The following is an 18,017-nucleotide window of genomic DNA, read 5'->3' as shown; positions in this document are numbered from 1 at the left end:
TATCAATGAAAACTCTGACCCTGCTAGCATTGGCCTCCATGAAGAGAGTAGGGGATTTACATGCATTCTCGGTTGACGATTCGTGCTTTTAGTTTGGTCCTGCTGTCTCACTGAAGACCCAGACCAGGCTACGTGCCCAAAGTTCCCACCACTCCCTTCAGAGATAAGGTGGTGAGCTTGCAAGCGTTGCCTTTGGAGCAGGCAAACCCAACCGAGGCTTTGCTGTGCCTCGTACGCGCACTGCGATTCTACGTAGTCCGCACGCAAAGCCTCAGGACCTCAGACCAGCTCTTTGTTTGTTATGGTGGCCAGCAGAAAGGGAAAGCTGTCACTAAGCAGAGGATGTCTCATTGGATAGTTGATACTATCGCCCTGGCTTATAATTTGCAGGGCATTCCTTGCCCTTTAATTTGGCAGTTTGGGCATTAGCTCGTGGTTCCTCGCTGACAGACATCTGTAGAGCTGCTGGTTGGGCGACACCTAATACGTTCATTAGATTTTACAATGTTCGTATCGAGCCTGTATCCTCTCGTGTTCTTTCCTCACCAGGGAGGGCACGGAGAGCAGACTCGCAAGTCGGCTTGCAGTCTCCGACTGAGGCTCCAAATTGTGTTTTCCGTATGGAAGGCTAACAGAGCAAAAATGCGTAATGGTTTGATTTGCTCTCTCCACTGCCTTGACAGCCTTTGTTGCGGAGCATTGGCTGTCAGCCTTTCACTAGCTGTATTCTTACGAACCTACGTGTTTGGCCAGGGCCCCACATTGTGTCCCAACGGGTTCCTTTGTGAGTATTATTCCGTGGGGTTAATCCTACCAGCCCACGTTTCCCTTAGCAGAGCACTGCTTTGCTTACACAGCCACGGCTGTCATTTATACCTCAACTTCGGTTGACTTTCGCCCACCAATAGCCCTTAACGGGGCGGTGGCTTCCGCAGCGTCCCTATACCGCTCAGGGCGCTTCCCAGTCGCTGGCACTACTGTGGGTTAAAGGAACATCTAGTGCCCGGCCTTCTGCCTTAAAACCTAATTCTCCTTATCCTAAAGTGGAACTGGAGGGCTTTACGCAGACACTGGAAGAGGTCAGCCCTCAGTGGCGTTTTGGTAGGGATTCCCAATTCGTCGGTCACGACGTGACGTCGTAGTGACCGACTGAAAGGGAACGTCTCGGTTACGGATGTAACCCTCGTTCCCTGAAGGAGGGAACGGAGACGTCACGTCCCGTCGCCACAGGTGCTGCCACCTGCTGTTTAGGCCGGTCCTTCCGGCTTTCTCAGCGAACAGAAGCTGATTTCTCTATTTGCACGTGCGCCTTATATACGCACCTGGCGGGGCGGCGCCAGCATTATGCAAATATCTCAATGCCAAGTTCATTGGCGTTTTAGTAGTATTCGAAGCAGATTGGTCTCTCTAAGCGAGTTCCCAATTCGTCGGTCACGACGTGACGTCTCCGTTCCCTCCTTCAGGGAACGAGGGTTACATCCGTAACCGAGACGTTTTTCCTCACTAGATTAGGATTTAGTCTTTTGACCACTGTATCAGTATTGTTTTGATCAACTTGTGCAAGGAAGAGAGTGAGAGCAGAGAGAAAGAGCCATGCCTGTCAACATTGGGATTTGAAAATAAGGAAAATTTCCAGAACCCTAACAGCCCCCCCATTACTATGTAAGGGAATGGATGGGTACACTGCAAAAAATTATTTTCTTACTTTGTATTGTTGTCTTGTTTGTAGTTCAAATATCTAACATTTCTTAATCAATATGATTAAAATGACCTAAGAATATAATTCTAGTTTTTAAACAACAAATATCAGATTAAAGTGAATTTGTGCTTAAAATTATGAAAATAGTCCCCTACCATTAAAAGTAACCAAGGGGACTATTTTATATATATCACTACGCCTGCTGCAGCCATGTTACATCAGCAAAGTCCTTGATTATTACACCAGAATGAGAGTAAAGTCCTAACCATATCTTCCTAGAAAATCACAACTTTTAATTTTCTGTCGGTCTTAGTACAGAAGAGTCAAGTTTTAAAAAGGAAAAATATCAAAACTCTTTACTATATGAATTTAATATACACACATTCGTATGAAGTATAACAGTTCCTCAGTCAAGAGCAGAGAGTGATTTTATTAAGAGATGAATTAGGTTACTATAGCTTTAAGACATGAGAGAGATCGCTCATGTACAGCATGTGCACTGATGACAGGCTGCTGTGTGTGTGCGTGTCAGGTGTATACAGACAAGAGCAGGTGTGAGGAAAACAAAACCTTAAAATGCATTTTCTGTTTTCGCTTCAGACCTGATGGAGCCAAAAGAAGAAATCACAAATGCAAGAGAACAAACTGATCAAGGTGATTTGATTCATTTAAGGATCTGCCTCTAATTGTGTTTGTGTCTTTGTCATTACTGGTTAAACATTATAGTTGCAGAAGTTTCTTCATAATTACTTTCTCTGTTCATTTAAGATCTGAAAGCGGTAAAGGAGGAAATTTCACAACTCAATGAAATGGAGGAGAGACCTCATCATTTGATACCCAAAGAAGAATCTCTGAGCTGCTTGATTACTGGGAGGAATTTGTCACCTAAAAGGAACAACACGCAAAAGGCAACAGCCAATGATCCTCTTATTTGCCCTCAGTGTGGAAAGACCTTCACAAATAAATATAAACTTAATAAGCACATGAGAATTCACACTGGAGAAAGACCTTACAGCTGTGATCAGTGTGGAAGAAGTTTCATGATTAAATGGAACCTTTATGTTCACATGAGAATCCACACTGGAGAAAAGCCCTACAGATGTGATCAATGTGAAAAAACCTTCACTCGCAAGTCTTGCCTTAATAAGCACATGACAATTCACACTGGAGAAAAACCTTTTAGATGTGACCAATGTGGAAGAACCTTCACTCGCAAACCTGACCTTAATAAGCACATGACGATTCACACTGGAGATACTGTACAGCTGTGATCAGTGTGAAAAGACCTTTACTAGTAAATGCAGCCTTAATGTTCACATAAAAATTCACACTGGAGAAAAGCCTTACAGATGTGATCAGTGTTGAAAGAGCTTCATTGCTAAGTGCAAACTCAACAGGCACATGAGAATTCACACTAAATAAAGGCATTAAAAGCCCTACTATGCCTATTTTACATTTGATGAGTCACCTCCGTTGAAAAATGAGTAAATGATATTATCCGAATACTCTTGGCACGTATTATATGTTAATCAAATACTTGTAGACCATTCAGAAATACAAGTTTGTTGGCACAATCCATTAAAAGAGTTGTCGTCTTTAACAGAAATCACTTTATTAAGATTACAGCGAACATTTAAGTGTTTGTACTCCCAACAGTTAAATGTCAATGTGGGCTTGGTACAAATTAGCAAATTGCTCACTGAGAAGAGAAGCGCAAGAATAATGTAAAATATGTGACATAAATAAATGTGAGGTGCCGATAAATAAGAGGTTTGTGTACTTAGGATCACCTTGTAAAATTGAAGTTTCTGTCCCTGCAGTTTGGAATGAAATCTGTAAGTTGACTTTGAGGATTTGCCAAAGTTTGCCCGGTTAATGGATACATTTTCTATTTTAATAATTACATTTAAAGCATAAGCAGAGTTGTTTATTAATTATATGAAAATCTGTATGTCACTTGTAACTTGTATGTGATGTATTTAAGATACATGCAAAGAAACATGCACTCTCTCATCCACGTCTGTCTCATTGCACCTCTCTCACATGCACGCGCTCTCGTATCTGTCCGAAGTTCACATGTATTTGTTCAGTTTTATGCATTTCATTAAAGTAAGTAAAAAAATTGCCAAAAAATAAAACGGAATTTGCAAAAATTAAACTAAATTGAACTAAAATTTCAAAACCATAACGCCATTTTTCAAGAAGCACAATCATTTTGCTGAACCATAAACCTTACTCCCCTGCTTTAACATATGATTCAGATTTGAGTAACTGTTACTAGAAAAACTCTACACAGAAATCCCTACATTTCTCAGTGCTTACACCATCTGGTCATATGGAAAGCACTAGCATTCAATACTGTTCACTCAAGTCAGCACAGCTTAGGCTCAATTAGCAAACAGTTACCAAGGTGGAAACACTAAGAGTCAAAATTGAACACACATCAATCAGATCCTTCAATAGATAGATTAAAGGGCCCAAATCAGTTCACTGTGCTTTGGAACAATGGATCCACAGATAAATGAAGGAAAAGGTCGAGGTCAAGGAGGAGGAAGCGGGAGAGGAGGTGGCAGAGGAGGAGGGAAAGAACGAGGATGTGGTGAAGGAGGAGGAAGAGGACATAATGAAGAAATAAGTCGAAGAGGAGGAGGGAAAGGAGGAGGACGTGGTGAAAGATGAGGAGGAAGACGAAGGGCAAGGTGACAACCAGTCTCAGATGAAATTTGAGCCACTCTAGCTGACCATGTCCTTGTCCATGGTATGACTATGAGGGAGGCTGAGCAATAAGTAAAGCCTAATTTGAGTCGCTTCACCGTTGCCTCCCTCTTCAGAGACATCAGGGAGGGAAACATGTAGAAGTACTTACAGTAAGATTGCTCTGTACAGTAACTTTAGTGTGCATACACTGTTGGACTATATGCTACTGGAATAAAGAAATGCTTCAAATTGCCTTCCATACAGATAAACATATCAGTAGATGAATGCCAGGGGTGAATCATGCAAGAGGATTTTGCCCTCGCTGTTTGGCTAGGGCCAATATAGCCTGTGATGTGGTTGAGATTCTCTGGCCTGACCCAGAACAAAGACGGGATGTTGAGGCGGAATACTTAAAAAAAAAATTACAGTTGTGCTATGTAGCACTTGAATGAATAAAAATGTGCTAATGCATACATTGATTGTGTCTTTTTTGGTCATGTGAAAAGGTTTTGAGGGGGAGAACCACAAGCAACTTACCAGTTTTGGATATATTGTTTTGAATTTATTGCACCAGTGTGTAATACTATGTTCTAGTGTGTGTGTTTTTGAATGCTTGTGTGTGATGTCTGAGGGGAAAGTTTGGTTGTTCAGAATGGTTTTGTAGTGTAGAGCTTCATTTTGGCCTGAAAATAGGATGTTTGGAGAATTGTGTGAGACATTATGATATTGTGTTTACTGTTTTGAGAATATGAGGCATAGTTTCAAGAAATGTGCTTAAGCAACCGAGAAAAACTGTAACATTTTGACATACATCAGGTAAGTCATTAATGTAAAGATTGGAATAGAATTATACCTAGTATCGAGCCTTGAGGTACCCCTACTGGACAATCAAGAAGGAGGGATTTGGTGTTACTAACACAGACACATTGCTTACTGCTGGACATTCATCCAGCAGAGAGCTTGCTCAGAAAAATTAAAGTATGTACATTTGGATAAAAGAATTTATCTGAAATTCTGCATCGGAAATGCACTGAAACAGAGGCTACTAGAGATGGGTAACAATCTTTTCCTACAAGCTATTTCGAGCAAACAACTTTTGAAACTCATACACCTATTTAACTTGTGGAAAAGCATGCATAAGATGGGGACTTTAAGGATATATTTATATTGCTGTTCTTCAAACCTTTTCAGATATTTTCAAGATAATAAATAATATGTATAATGATTATGTTTGACAAGTGTTGCTTTCTCAAATGCATGTTTTTAAACAAGAACTTACTGATCAAAAGCCGTAGAACATGAAATAGCTGTGAATAATATCGGGTGTGCGAATCAGAATAGTTATCGGCCATGTATTATTAGTGTTTCAGCATTTATTGGAGCACCCCTAATTAATCTCTTCAAATAATTACTTTTGGTTGATTGTCACTTTTCTACAAAGAGCAAATAATATCACAGAAATGATCTGATCAGTATAATGCTTTTGAAATAAAATGCATTATTTTCTATTGTGACATTTAAAGATACAATTTGTAACCACAAATAACCATGGTTTTGACAACTATGGTTTTCAAAATCTATAGTTAACCCTGGTTAGTGTAGTAAAACCATAGTTTTGCTGATAGTAATCAATACACCAAAAAAACATGCACTTTTACCACAAAGGCAAAGTAGCACTGCTTCAAACGTTTTTATTTGCTGATTTCTTCACATAATATACTGGTCACACATTCTTCACATATTTACTGTTTATTACTTGTTTATTAAATCATTTTAGATACCTGGTGTGCTGTAGACGTGCATCAAATCGCGTGAATCCTGTGCTCTTCATTTATTCACCTGACTGAACTTTTAACTAAACCACAAACTCTGTGAACGGTTTCTCTTTTAAACGCATAAATACAGTGTTGGATATTTCTCTTGTTTCCCTCAATATGATAACTAACTGTGGTAAATCGTAGGGATGTGTGTGTAACTATGGTAAATGACTGTTGTCAAGCAGCTGTTGCGTCACACTCCCGTCCAGCAGATGACGCCAACTCACCGCGAGTAACCTAAAACAACAGATGAAGAGGAAGAGAAACTCACACGCTCACAATTTGAGTAGCAGTAAGTGTTTTGTTGTTTATACTTTTAATTTTTGTGTGAATATAATGTTTGTGTTGTCTTTGTGGTAAACGAAGTTTTAATCTTGCTTGAGAAGAAAAAATTTACCAGACATTTGTTTTCAGAAGTTAAAAGTTATCTCTTTAGTCAGGAAGGTTTCGTTTCTTGATTTAACAAAGCTGCAGTCGTTTATTGAAATTATGTTTTTGTGTGAATATTATAAAGGTGATGTGTTTTTGTTCAGATGTTCATCATGAGAGATCAGATGGATGTGATGTGCTGTAAATCAGTAGGAACTGATCTGTCCATGCTGGATATTGATGATTTGATGACAGAAATCTCTCAGCTGAAGAAAGAGGTGGCGTTACTGGAGTCAAAGCTCAGACAGAGAGATGAAATCAACACAAAGGTTTGTATAAATTAAAACACTTAAACACTCTTTGTCATCATGATTGAGGTTTGTGTGTTCAGTGTTGTTCCTATAGTGAAAGTGCATCATCACAACTGTTTGTTATAATGTTATTTCCAGGATGTATCTGGTGTCTCTCTTTCTGGCTTTACTGATCAAACATCTACAGATCTTTTGGTTTCTGTCTGTAATGAAGATCAGAAGACATCAGTGAATCTGCTGGACTGTGGGATAGAAGTGAAACAAGAAGACACAGAAGCAGATGAAGGTGATTTGATTTATTCAGGTATGTACCGTTTTTTCCTGGGACTAAATTGGTCTTTGGTGGTGGTTGATGAACATTTTTATACATTCACACATTAAAAAGTACCTCACCCATTTAAACATAATGTTTGTAAAATGTATTTCATATTTAAAAATGTCAATTAAACACAAAGTATGCTTAAAAATGTTATAACCTCCTCCATGTTATATATAAAGGCTATGCATTTATCAGACACAGATATTATTTATTACTTGTCAATCTCGCCACCATCATTTTCCAGGTGAAAAAGTAGTACACTTCCATTGTGTACTTAAAGTACTTTATTTTCGCAAACTAATTTTGTACTTAATGAACTAAAATTCATCTTTAGTACTTCTTGAGATAATCTTAAAAACATTTAAGTGTACTTCACTGTGCTACAGTATTTTTGAGACACCATAAATATGAACTAAAATATGCTAAAATTTATTTCAGTACCATTTGTAGTAAACTTGAACCAATCTTTGTATAAAAGTTGAGTTTAAGTTTAATACAAGTGTTAACTAAATAATTTTTTTTTATTACAGAGATAGTATGTTAAAAGTAAATTTGATTTCAAATTCATGGTGTCTCAAAATAGTGGAGTACACTTAGATAATCTTAAGATCATTTTTAAAAGTACTAAAGATGAATTTTTAGTATATTAAATACAAAATTAGTGTGTGCACTTTAAAATAAAGCAGTTTAAGTACACTGTGGAAGTGTACAACTTTTTCACCTGGGTTCTTGCCCTCTCAGCAAAAAAGTATGGTTGTTTATTCACTTTTATTGCTTTGTAGGATATCCTTCTTTGGTAGACCTGATTATTAGACTAAGCTTGGTATATAATCATACCAATAACAATTTTACAATATAAAACTAAATTAAATTAGAAGCTAACTTGTGCTTGTTCTGCTTTCACATCACTCCAGTCTAAACTAATAAACCTTTACTACACAATGTCATAAATAATAAATGTTGGCCAGTATTGACATAAAAGACAGGAAAACTACAATTGCAGTTTCAAAAATGATCTGTTTTATGTTTTTACAGACCTGGTAAAAGCCAAAAGAAGAAAAGACAAATGCAAAAGAACAGACAGATCAAAACAATTATAGTTGCAGAAGTTCTCAGTGCTGTCAAATTCTTCATTTCCTCTGTTCATTTTAGATCAGAAAGCGGTAAAGGAGGAAATTTCACAACTCAATGAAATGGAGGAGAAACCTCATCATATGATACCCAAAGAAGAATCTCTGAGCTGCTCGATAACTGTGAGGAATTTGTCCCCTAAAAGAAACAACAAGCAAAAATCAACAGCCAAGGATGCTCTTACTTGCCCTCAGTGTGGAAAGACCTTCACCTATAAATATATGCTTAATAATCACATGAGAATTCACACTGGAGAAAAGCCTTACAGATGTGATCAGTGTGGAAAGACCTTCAATAAAAAATCGCATTTAAGTGAGCACACAAAAATTCACACTGGAGAAAAGCCTTACAGATGTGATCAATGTGGAATGAGTTTTATGCGTAGGTTTCATCTCAACGTGCACATAAGAATTCACACTGGAGAAAAACCTTACACATGTGATCAATGTGGAAAGAGTTTCATTCGTAAGTCTGACCTTAGTCAGCACATAAAAATTCACACTGGAGAAAAACCTTACAGATGTGATCAGTGTGGAAAGAGTTATGGTCGTAAGAGCGATCTCAACAGGCACTTGAGTATTCACACTGGAAAAAGGCCTTACAGATGTGATCAGTGTGGGAAGAACTTCAAGAATAAAGCCCACCTTATTGAACACACAAGAATTCACACTGGAGAAAAACCTTTTAGATGTCACCAATGTGGAAAGAGCTTCATTCGTAAGATTGATCTCAACAGGCACATGAGGATTCACACTAAAGAAAGGCCTTAAAATGCCCCTACGGTGATTTTCGTATTTGAAAAGTTCAGATGCATAAACCACTAAACGCAACCTTGGTCAAAAATGAGATAATAATATTAACCGAATGCTCTTGGCATGTATTATACGTTCATCAAGTAGTTTTGCTTCAAATTCCCTTAATCCCAGCCTCAGGCCATTCAGAAATACCAGTTTGTTGGCAGAATCCATTAAGAGTCTGATAGAAATTTAATTTTTGTTAGAAAACACATCAGGGTGGTTCTTGACCAGAGGTTCTCAAAGTTTACATTCAAAGGTCCAAATCTGAATTCTCATCATTTTCATAGGTCCGGAAAAACTGGTTATTACAAAAATTGTCAAGCATGGTAATAATTTTATGTAAATCATTTGTTTATATAACAAATCAACACAAATCCCTACTGAAAAATCCAGCTAAGACCAGCATAAGCTGGATTTTTCAGTAGGGATAGCTTGGGAAAAAGTATTTTCTATTAAAGTACATTCATAACACGTGTATTTTGCATTTAAAGTAAAAAAATTAAACATGAAACAAGAGAAGTATACCAAAAGTAACCAGGTGCAAATTGCAGAGCAACATAATTAGAGAAATGGCAAAGTCTGGCACCGTCCATGAATTCGAATTACAGGCGAAGACAGCAGTTTTACCTAGCTACTTCCTAGGACAAGACCCCTGTTCCAAGATGGCGGCGGTTTTAACGCATGAACCCCAAGGCGACATCTAGTGTATATATCTATGGCACAGCTCCAAGAAATGTCTTAAGGATATATTTATATTGCTGTTCTTCAAATTGTTTCAGGTATTTTCATGATAATAAAGAATTTGTCTAATGATTATGTTTGACAAGTGTTGCTTTTTCAAATGCATGTTTTAAATGACTCAAACCAACAGTGATTTCAGATTGATAAGGACTTACTGATCAAAAGCCGTAGTACATGAACTAGCTGTGCATAATATCTGGGTGTGATGGCTGCAGTGCGTCTCACAGGAAATTTTTAAATAACTAGTTTTTATTTTCGGGCCAGGAATACTCTTAAATCGCTAAAGATAAAAAACTAAACTAATGGTTTACAAGTTTAAATTGAATTTTTAAAGAAGCAAATGCACACATTTAATCAATCACATAGAAATTAATGCACTTGCAATATGAAGTGTATGCGAGTCCAGGTGAAGTTCTCTTTGGGTCCGGACTATCAGATATACAGTTATGTTTAAAATATTAGCAGTGCCAGATCAGTAACGTGATAAATCACTGTTATCCGTAATAGTTTTATTTCTGCATTAGAAATGATTTATTTACAGTTGTAGTAGTGTAATAGAAAAACAATAGACCCATTTGTTATGTTATCCACACTACTTGTTCTGAGTTATAGACTCATTTATTGAAAGTGGCGTGATCAAAATAATATTAGTGTGAAATGATGTTTTATATTAAACAAGGTTTGGGAGGAGCTGATCAGTCAATGAACACGGCTGGCTCTCGATCATTAATCAATGAACACGGCTGGCTCTTAATCACTAATCAATGAACACGGCTGGCTCTTAATCACTAATCAATGAACACTGCCGGCTCTCAATCACTAATCAATGAACACTGCCGGCTCTCAATCACTAATCAATGAACACGGCTGGCTCTCGATGATTAAGCAATGAACACGGCTGGTTAGCAATCACTAATCCACACAACAACTTAGTACCAGCTCTATAAATAATCATAGAGTCATTGTTCTCATTCTCTGGAAAATTATCGCAAACCCACCTCCACCCCTTCGCCTCCGTTCGTACATTTAGCTCAACACCGGGGATAACCCTGGTAAGGGCACGCCCGGGGCTCCTTCCCCGGTCAAGGGATGAACGTCCGAACTCGGGGGGGTATTTCCCGAGCTCGGAACCTTTGCCCCGGGACAGCACGCCACTCGCGCACATTAGCAGTCCCACTTTATTGTCAGTGAGGCGAACTCGTAAAGTTTAATTGGAAAATGAGTTTATTCTGTGAAGAAAAAAACACTTCTTATTTGTCATTTATTAGGAAAGGGTGAAAGCAAATGTTTCACCAATTGTTATAAAATATATCTGCTGCTGAATTACTAAGTAAAATCGACCGTAGACCGTAGGAACAACACAATTTGATTAAAACGTTGATTTGAGAGGAAACGTATAAAGAAATGTAGCAAAGTTTAGGATGCTTAGTTAAAATGATCTCAAATGCTTTAAAAGGGCAACAAAAACCCAAAGCACATGGAAGAAAACAAGCAATACGGTTAATACAGATTGAAGAATAGTCAGGATGGTAAAGATTCAGCATTTCATCCCCTCTAGAAAAATCAAAATACATCAAAAGAAATATTGGAAGACATCTGATTGAAGCTAAGCTGTTTGCAAGAAGCCCTCATCAAGCACCATTGTTGAAAAAAAGGCATGAGCAGAATCACATCAACTGGCCCAAAGAAAAATGGAGTAACATTTTGTGGCCTGATGAGAGTAAAATTGTTCTTTTCGAGTCAAGTGGTTATCGGCAAAACCTCAGGCGACTCCCGGATACTGAATTCATGCCACAGTACACTATAAAGACAGTTAAACATGGTGGTGCAAAAATCATGGCATTGTATCATATACAAGGAAAAAAGATCAGTTTTGTAAGGTGATGGCAAACCCTGACAAAAGGTATTTGTAAAACTGGCACAAAATGGCTGAATCCACAGATAACCGTTTATCAAAGACACTACATTCTGGTGAGAAACTAAAAAGATCTCATCAAGCTCATATCTACCTCAAAGACAACCACCCTTTGTTATTACACAGAGGATCTAAAAGATCTAATCAAATTTACATCTTATCTCAGGACAGCTACCCCATGTGGGGACAGAAGAGTCACACCCTACTACACTTTCTCATCCCTTCTCCTCATTTTCTCAAAGCAAACTGTATATTTGTTAAAATTGCTTTAGTCATGAACCTCTGGTTATTGCATGTTAGATTAATTATTTAACCTTAACTAAGTTGTTATGTAATCATACTGTATGCGGGCTATCGGAGTGATAAGTCAAAACCGCTGGTCATTATTTCTGCTATAGCCTAATTAAGTTGTATATAGTAATATGATTTTACTTTATTCAGCAAGATGGTGCTAAGCCCGAACCTCTGGTTATAGTTTGAATTTTATACTAAGTTGTATACAAACGATTGCATGGGGTTACATGGAACTTTTAGCAAGAGATTGCGTGAGCGGCATTGTTAAACTCCTTTTCCCATAACCTTTAGTACGGTTGAGTTTGTGTTCGGAACACGCACTACGGCTGGTGTGGGGCGATACGACATTGGTAATCGAATGAATGATTTCAATATAAACATGAGTCAAACAGAATGATCAAACGTTTATCCAAATTCTACAATAACATAAATTTGATTCATAATTACTCAAAAACGTGTTTTTTCTTTATCTCTTGGAGTCAGAAGAAGCTACCTGAGTTGCGTAATGTTAAAACGTCATTGGTAAACGCCGGAAAGACCGAATGCGCGACGATCCTTCTGCCATGATGTTTGGTTTTCGCCATTGGGCCAAACGGATTGATTGATATATATTTTATTTTTTCCCCTTACAGTTTGAATACATCAGAATACTTGGTAAGATTATGTTGCCCTTGGCCCGAAGAGGAACTGGCCCTAAAATGTGTGTTTTAACAAGACAACAACCCCAAATACACAAGCAAGAGGGCAAAATCTTGTTTCCAGACAAAAAGGATTGAGGTTATTATGGAGTGTCCAGCCATTGAAAACTTGTGGGGTAGCAATAAAAATGCAGTTTCTGACACAAAACCTATAAATGAACAGGAACTGTGGATCTTGGGCTAAAATATCTGTTTCTGGGTGCCAGAAGTTGGTTGAGTTGATTTGACACAGATGTGCAGCAGATATCAACAACAATGGTTATGCAACTAAATATTATTAATTAAATAGTTTAAAGTGGAGTTAAATCTTAAGAAATTATTTCAGTTTATAAGGTTTACAGAGAAAAATGTTGACTGCAATTTTTTAACAGATTAATATTCATTTTCTTTGCTTCCCTTTAAAGGAACAAGACAGACTTGTAAACTGTGTTAATGCTTTGATTTGTAATTAAATGTGTTATATTTTCAATACATTTGAGATATGGAAATAAACTCAGTTTTTACATGTTTTGTACTTTATTCACTTTTGTTAGTACATTGCTATTATTTTGAACACAACTGTATGTGTGTAACTATGGTAAATGACTGTTATCAAGCAGCTGTTGCGTCACGCTCCCGTCCAGCAGATGGCGCAAACTCACCGCGTGTTACATAAAACAACAGAAGAAGAAGAAGAGAAACTCGATACGAGCAGCAGTAAGTGTTGTGTTGTTTTTGCTTTTTATTTGTGTGTGAATGATGTGTGTCTTATTCTTAGTTTTATTCTTGCTTACTGTAAACAGTTTTTTTTACCATACACTTTGTTTTCGGAGTTATTTCTGTAGTAAGGAAGGTTTTGTTTCTTGATTTAATAAAAAGCTGCAGTCGTTTATAATCCTATTAAATAATGTATTTTTGTGAATATTATAATGTTGATGTGTTTGTGTTCAGATGTTCATCATGAGAGATCAGATGGATGTGATGTGCTGTAAATCAGTAGGAACTGATCTGTCCATGCTGGATATTGATGATTTGATGACAGAAATCTCTCAGCTGAAGAAAGAGGTGGCGTTACTGGAGTCAAAGCTCAGACAGAGAGATGAACTCAACACAAAGGTTTGTACAAAGTAAAACACTTAAACACTCTTTGTCATCATGATTAAGGTTTGTGTGTTCAGTGTTGATCCTATAGTGAAAGTACATCATCACAACTGTTTGTTTTAATGTTATTTTCAGGATGTATCTGATGTCTCTCTCTGTGGCTTTACTGATCAAACATCTACAGATCTTCTGGTTTCTGTCTGTAATGAAGATCAGAAGACATCAGTGAATCTGCTGGACTGTGGGATAGAAGTAAAACAAGAAGACACAGAAGCAGATGAAGGTGATTTGATTTATTCAGGTTATGCACAGTTTTTTCCTGGGACAAAATTAGTCTTTGGTGGTGGTTGATGAACATGTTCATACACTCACACACATTAAAACGTACCTCACCCATTTAAACATAATGTTTATTAAATGTATTTAATATTTAAAAATGTCACTTTAACACAACGTATGGTTAAAAATTGTATAACCTCCTCTACGCTATATATGGCTATGCATTTATGAGACACAGATATTATTTATTACTTGTCACTCTCGCTGCCATTATTTCCCAGGTGAAAATGTGGTACACTTCCATAGGGTACTTAAAGTGCTTCATTTTTGCAGACTAATTTTGTACTTGATGTACTAGAGATTGATCTTTCGTATGTCTTGAGATGATCTTGGGAACATCTAAGTGTACTTCACTGTGCTGTTTTGAGACACCATAAATATGAACTAAAATGTGCTAAAAATGTATTTAAAAATGTATTTTGGTACCACTTATAGTAAACTTAAACCCATGTTTGTATAACAGTTGAGTTTAAGTTTAATACAAGTAAATTTTTTTATACAGAGATAGTATGTTAAAGGGATACTTCACCGATTTAGCATTCAGCTTTGTATCTGTAGAAACCCGGCAGTATTACTGAATGACCATGTTTCCCTCCCTCATTTCCCCCTGAGAGGAGAGATATCTGCATTTTGGTTCTGCAAAAAAGTCCTCCGATGATGTAATATGACGATTTTTGCATCATCGGAGGACTTTTTTGCAGAACCAAAATGCAGATATCTCTCCTCTCAGGGGGAAATGATGGAGGGAAACATGGTCATTCAGTAATACTGCCGGGTTTCTACAGATACAAAGCTGAATGCTAAATCGGTGAAGTATCCCTTTAAAGTGCAGTTTAGTTCATATTCATGGTGTCTCAAAGTAGCGCAGTGAAGTGCACTGGGATGATCTTAAGAACTTCTTAAGAAGTACTAAAGATGGATTTTTGGTGTATTAGGTGCAAGGTTGGTGTGTGAAAATAATGAAGCACTTTGGGTACACTATGGAAGTGTACTTCTTTTTCACCTGGGTTCTTGCCCTCTTAGCAAACAAGTATGGTTGTTTATTCACTTTTATTTCTTTCTAGGATATCCTTCTTTGGTAGACCTGATTATTAGACCAAGCTTGGTATATAATCATACCAATAACAACTTTACAATATAAAACTAAATTAAATTAGAAGCTAACTTGTGCTTTGTTCTGCTTTCACCTCACTCCAGTCTAAACTTAAAAACCTTTACTACACAATGTCATAAATAATAAATGTTGGCCAGTATTGACATAAAAGACAGGAAAACTACAATTGCCGTTTCAAAAATGATCTTCATCATTTCAGACCTGATGAAGCCAAAAGAAGAAATCACAAATGCAAGAGAACAAACAGATCAAGGTGATATGATTCATTTAAAGGATTAGTCAATTTTCTTTAAAAAAAAAATCCAGATAATTTACTCACCACCATGTCATCCAAAATGTTGATGTCTTTCTTTGTTCGGTCGAGAATAAGTTGTGTTTTTTGGGGAAGACATTGCAGAGTTTGTCTGGTTTTGGTGGACTTTGATGGAACCCAGCATTTGGTGCTTGGCTCGACACTTGACAGTTTTTTTCAGCGGAGTTTCAAAGGACTATAAACAATCCCAAACGAGGCATAAGGGTCTTGTCTGGCGAGGCGATTGTCATTTTTGACAAGAAAAATAACAAATATTCACTTTTAAAGCACAACTTCTCGTCGTGTAGATCCGGTCGTGATGCGCCAGCTGACCCCACTACGTCATCGCAATACGTCATGACGTCAAGAGGTCACAGAGGACGAACGCGAAACTCCGCCCCAGTGTTTACAAGCGTCTTAGAAGAGGATTGTTCCTACGTTGTTGTATGTCAACTGATACTAATTAATGTCTTTGTGTCAGTTTATTGTTTAAAATGGTCCGCAAATGTGCGTTTTATATATGTAACACGTGACCTCCCTACGTCACTACGCATTTACGTTAGGTCGCGCTGGACCGGACCTTGACGAGAAGTTGTGGTTTAAAAGTATATATTTTTTATTTTTTTGTCAGGGGTGGCAGTCGTTTCGCTGGATGGGACCCTTGTGCCTCGTTTGGAATTGTTTGTGGTCCTTTGAAACTCCGTTGAAAAAGGACTGTTAAGTGTTGAGTTAAGTATTAAATGTTGGGTTTTATTAAAGTCCATTAAAATTAGAAAAATTCTGCAATGTTTTCTTCAAGAAACATGGTTTCTTCGTGACTGAGCGGGGAGAGACATTGGCATTTTGGATGACATGGTGGTGAGTGAATTGTCTGGATTTTTCTTTTAAGAAAATGGAATATTCCTTTAAGTATCTGCCTCTAATGTTTAACCAGTAATGATAAAGACACTAACACAATTATAGTTGCAGAAGTTCTCAGTGCTGTCAAATTCTTCATAATGATTTTCTCTGTTCATTTAAGATCTGAAAGCGGTAAAGGAGGAAATTTCACAACTCAATGAAATTGAAGAGAAAACTCATCATTTGATACCCAAAGAAGAATCTCTGAGCTGCCCGATAACTGTGAGGAATTTGTCACCTAAAAGAAAAAAAAAGAAAAAATCCACAGCCAAGGAAGCTCTTTCTTGCCCTCAGTGTGGAAAGACCTTCACATATAAATATATACTTAATAATCACATGAGAATTCACACTGGAGAAAAATGTCACCAATGTGATCAGTGTGGAAAAAGTTTCTCAAATAAATGTCACCTTAATGAGCACAAGAGAATCCACACTGGAGAAAAACCCTACAGCTGTGATCAGTGTGAAAAAAAATTCACTCGCAAGTCTTGCCTTATTGTTCACATGAGACATCACACTGGAGAAAAACCTTACAGATGTGATTATTGTGGAAAATCTTTCATTCGCAAGTCTTGCCTTACTGTTCACATGAGACTTCACACTGGAAAAAAACCTTACAGCTGTGATCAGTGTGGAAAAACCTTCAATAAAAAAATCGCATTTAAGTGAGCACACAAAAATTCACACTGGAGAAAAACCTTACAGATGTGATCAGTGTGGAAAGAGCTTCATTCGTAAACTCGAACTCAACAGACACATGAGAATTCACAATAAAGAAAGGCATTAAAATGCCCCAACTATGGTGATTTACATAAATTAGGAGTTCAGATGCAAAAACCATTAAACGCAACTTCGGTCAAAAATGAGATAATAATATTAACCGATTGCTTTTGGGATGTGTTATACGTTCATCAAGTAGTTTTGCTTCAAATTCCCTTAATCCCAGCCTCAGGCCATTCAGAAATAGCAGTTTGTTGACAGAATTCATTAAGAGTCTGATAGAGATTTCACATCACGGCGGTTCTAGACCCTTTTTTAGGGGGGCTTCAGCTACCCTACAATTAATAAATCTATCAAACTATCAGATATACTGTTATGTTCAAAATAATAGCAGTGCCACATCAGTAACGTGATAAACCACTGTTATCCGTAATAGTTTTATTTCTGAATTAGAAATTATTTATTTACAGATGTAGTAGTGTAATAGAAAAACAATAGACCCATTTGTTATGTTATCCACACTACTTGTTCTGTGTTATAGACTCAATTATTGAAAGTGGCATGATCAAAATAATATTAGTGTGAAGTTTAATTGGAAAATGAGTTAATTTTGTGAAAAAAAAAAACACTCCTTTTTGTCCTTTATTAGGAAAGAGTGAAAGCAGATGTTTCACCCATTCGTATAAAATATATCTGCTGCCGAATTTCTAAAATTAATAGGAACTGTGGATCTTGGGCTAAAATATCTGTTTTTGAGTGCCAGAAGTTGGTTGAGTTGATTTGA

At 37.2% G+C, this 18,017-nt stretch overlaps 1 protein-coding gene and 1 pseudogene across 1 annotated transcript; both read left to right on the top strand.

Moving 5' to 3' along the window:
- Positions 1–2,175: 2,175 nt before the first annotated feature.
- LOC129430392 (uncharacterized) lies at positions 2,176–9,953 on the top strand. Its single transcript, XM_073875533.1, is given in 4 exon segments — positions 2,176–2,353; positions 2,468–2,957; positions 2,959–3,125; positions 8,521–9,953. Coding segments are annotated over 4 exon segments (1,299 nt in total). The 5' UTR covers positions 2,176–2,304; the 3' UTR covers positions 9,114–9,953.
- Positions 7,045–17,310, top strand: LOC129430391 (uncharacterized; annotated as a pseudogene).
- Positions 17,311–18,017: the final 707 nt, after the last annotated feature.

The sequence above is a fragment of the Misgurnus anguillicaudatus genome, chromosome 13, assembly GCF_027580225.2.
Source record: "Misgurnus anguillicaudatus chromosome 13, ASM2758022v2, whole genome shotgun sequence".
Taxonomy (NCBI): domain Eukaryota; kingdom Metazoa; phylum Chordata; class Actinopteri; order Cypriniformes; family Cobitidae; genus Misgurnus; species Misgurnus anguillicaudatus.
Note: the sequence above shows the minus strand (reverse complement) of the source record. Positions and strands in the feature narration are given on the sequence as shown.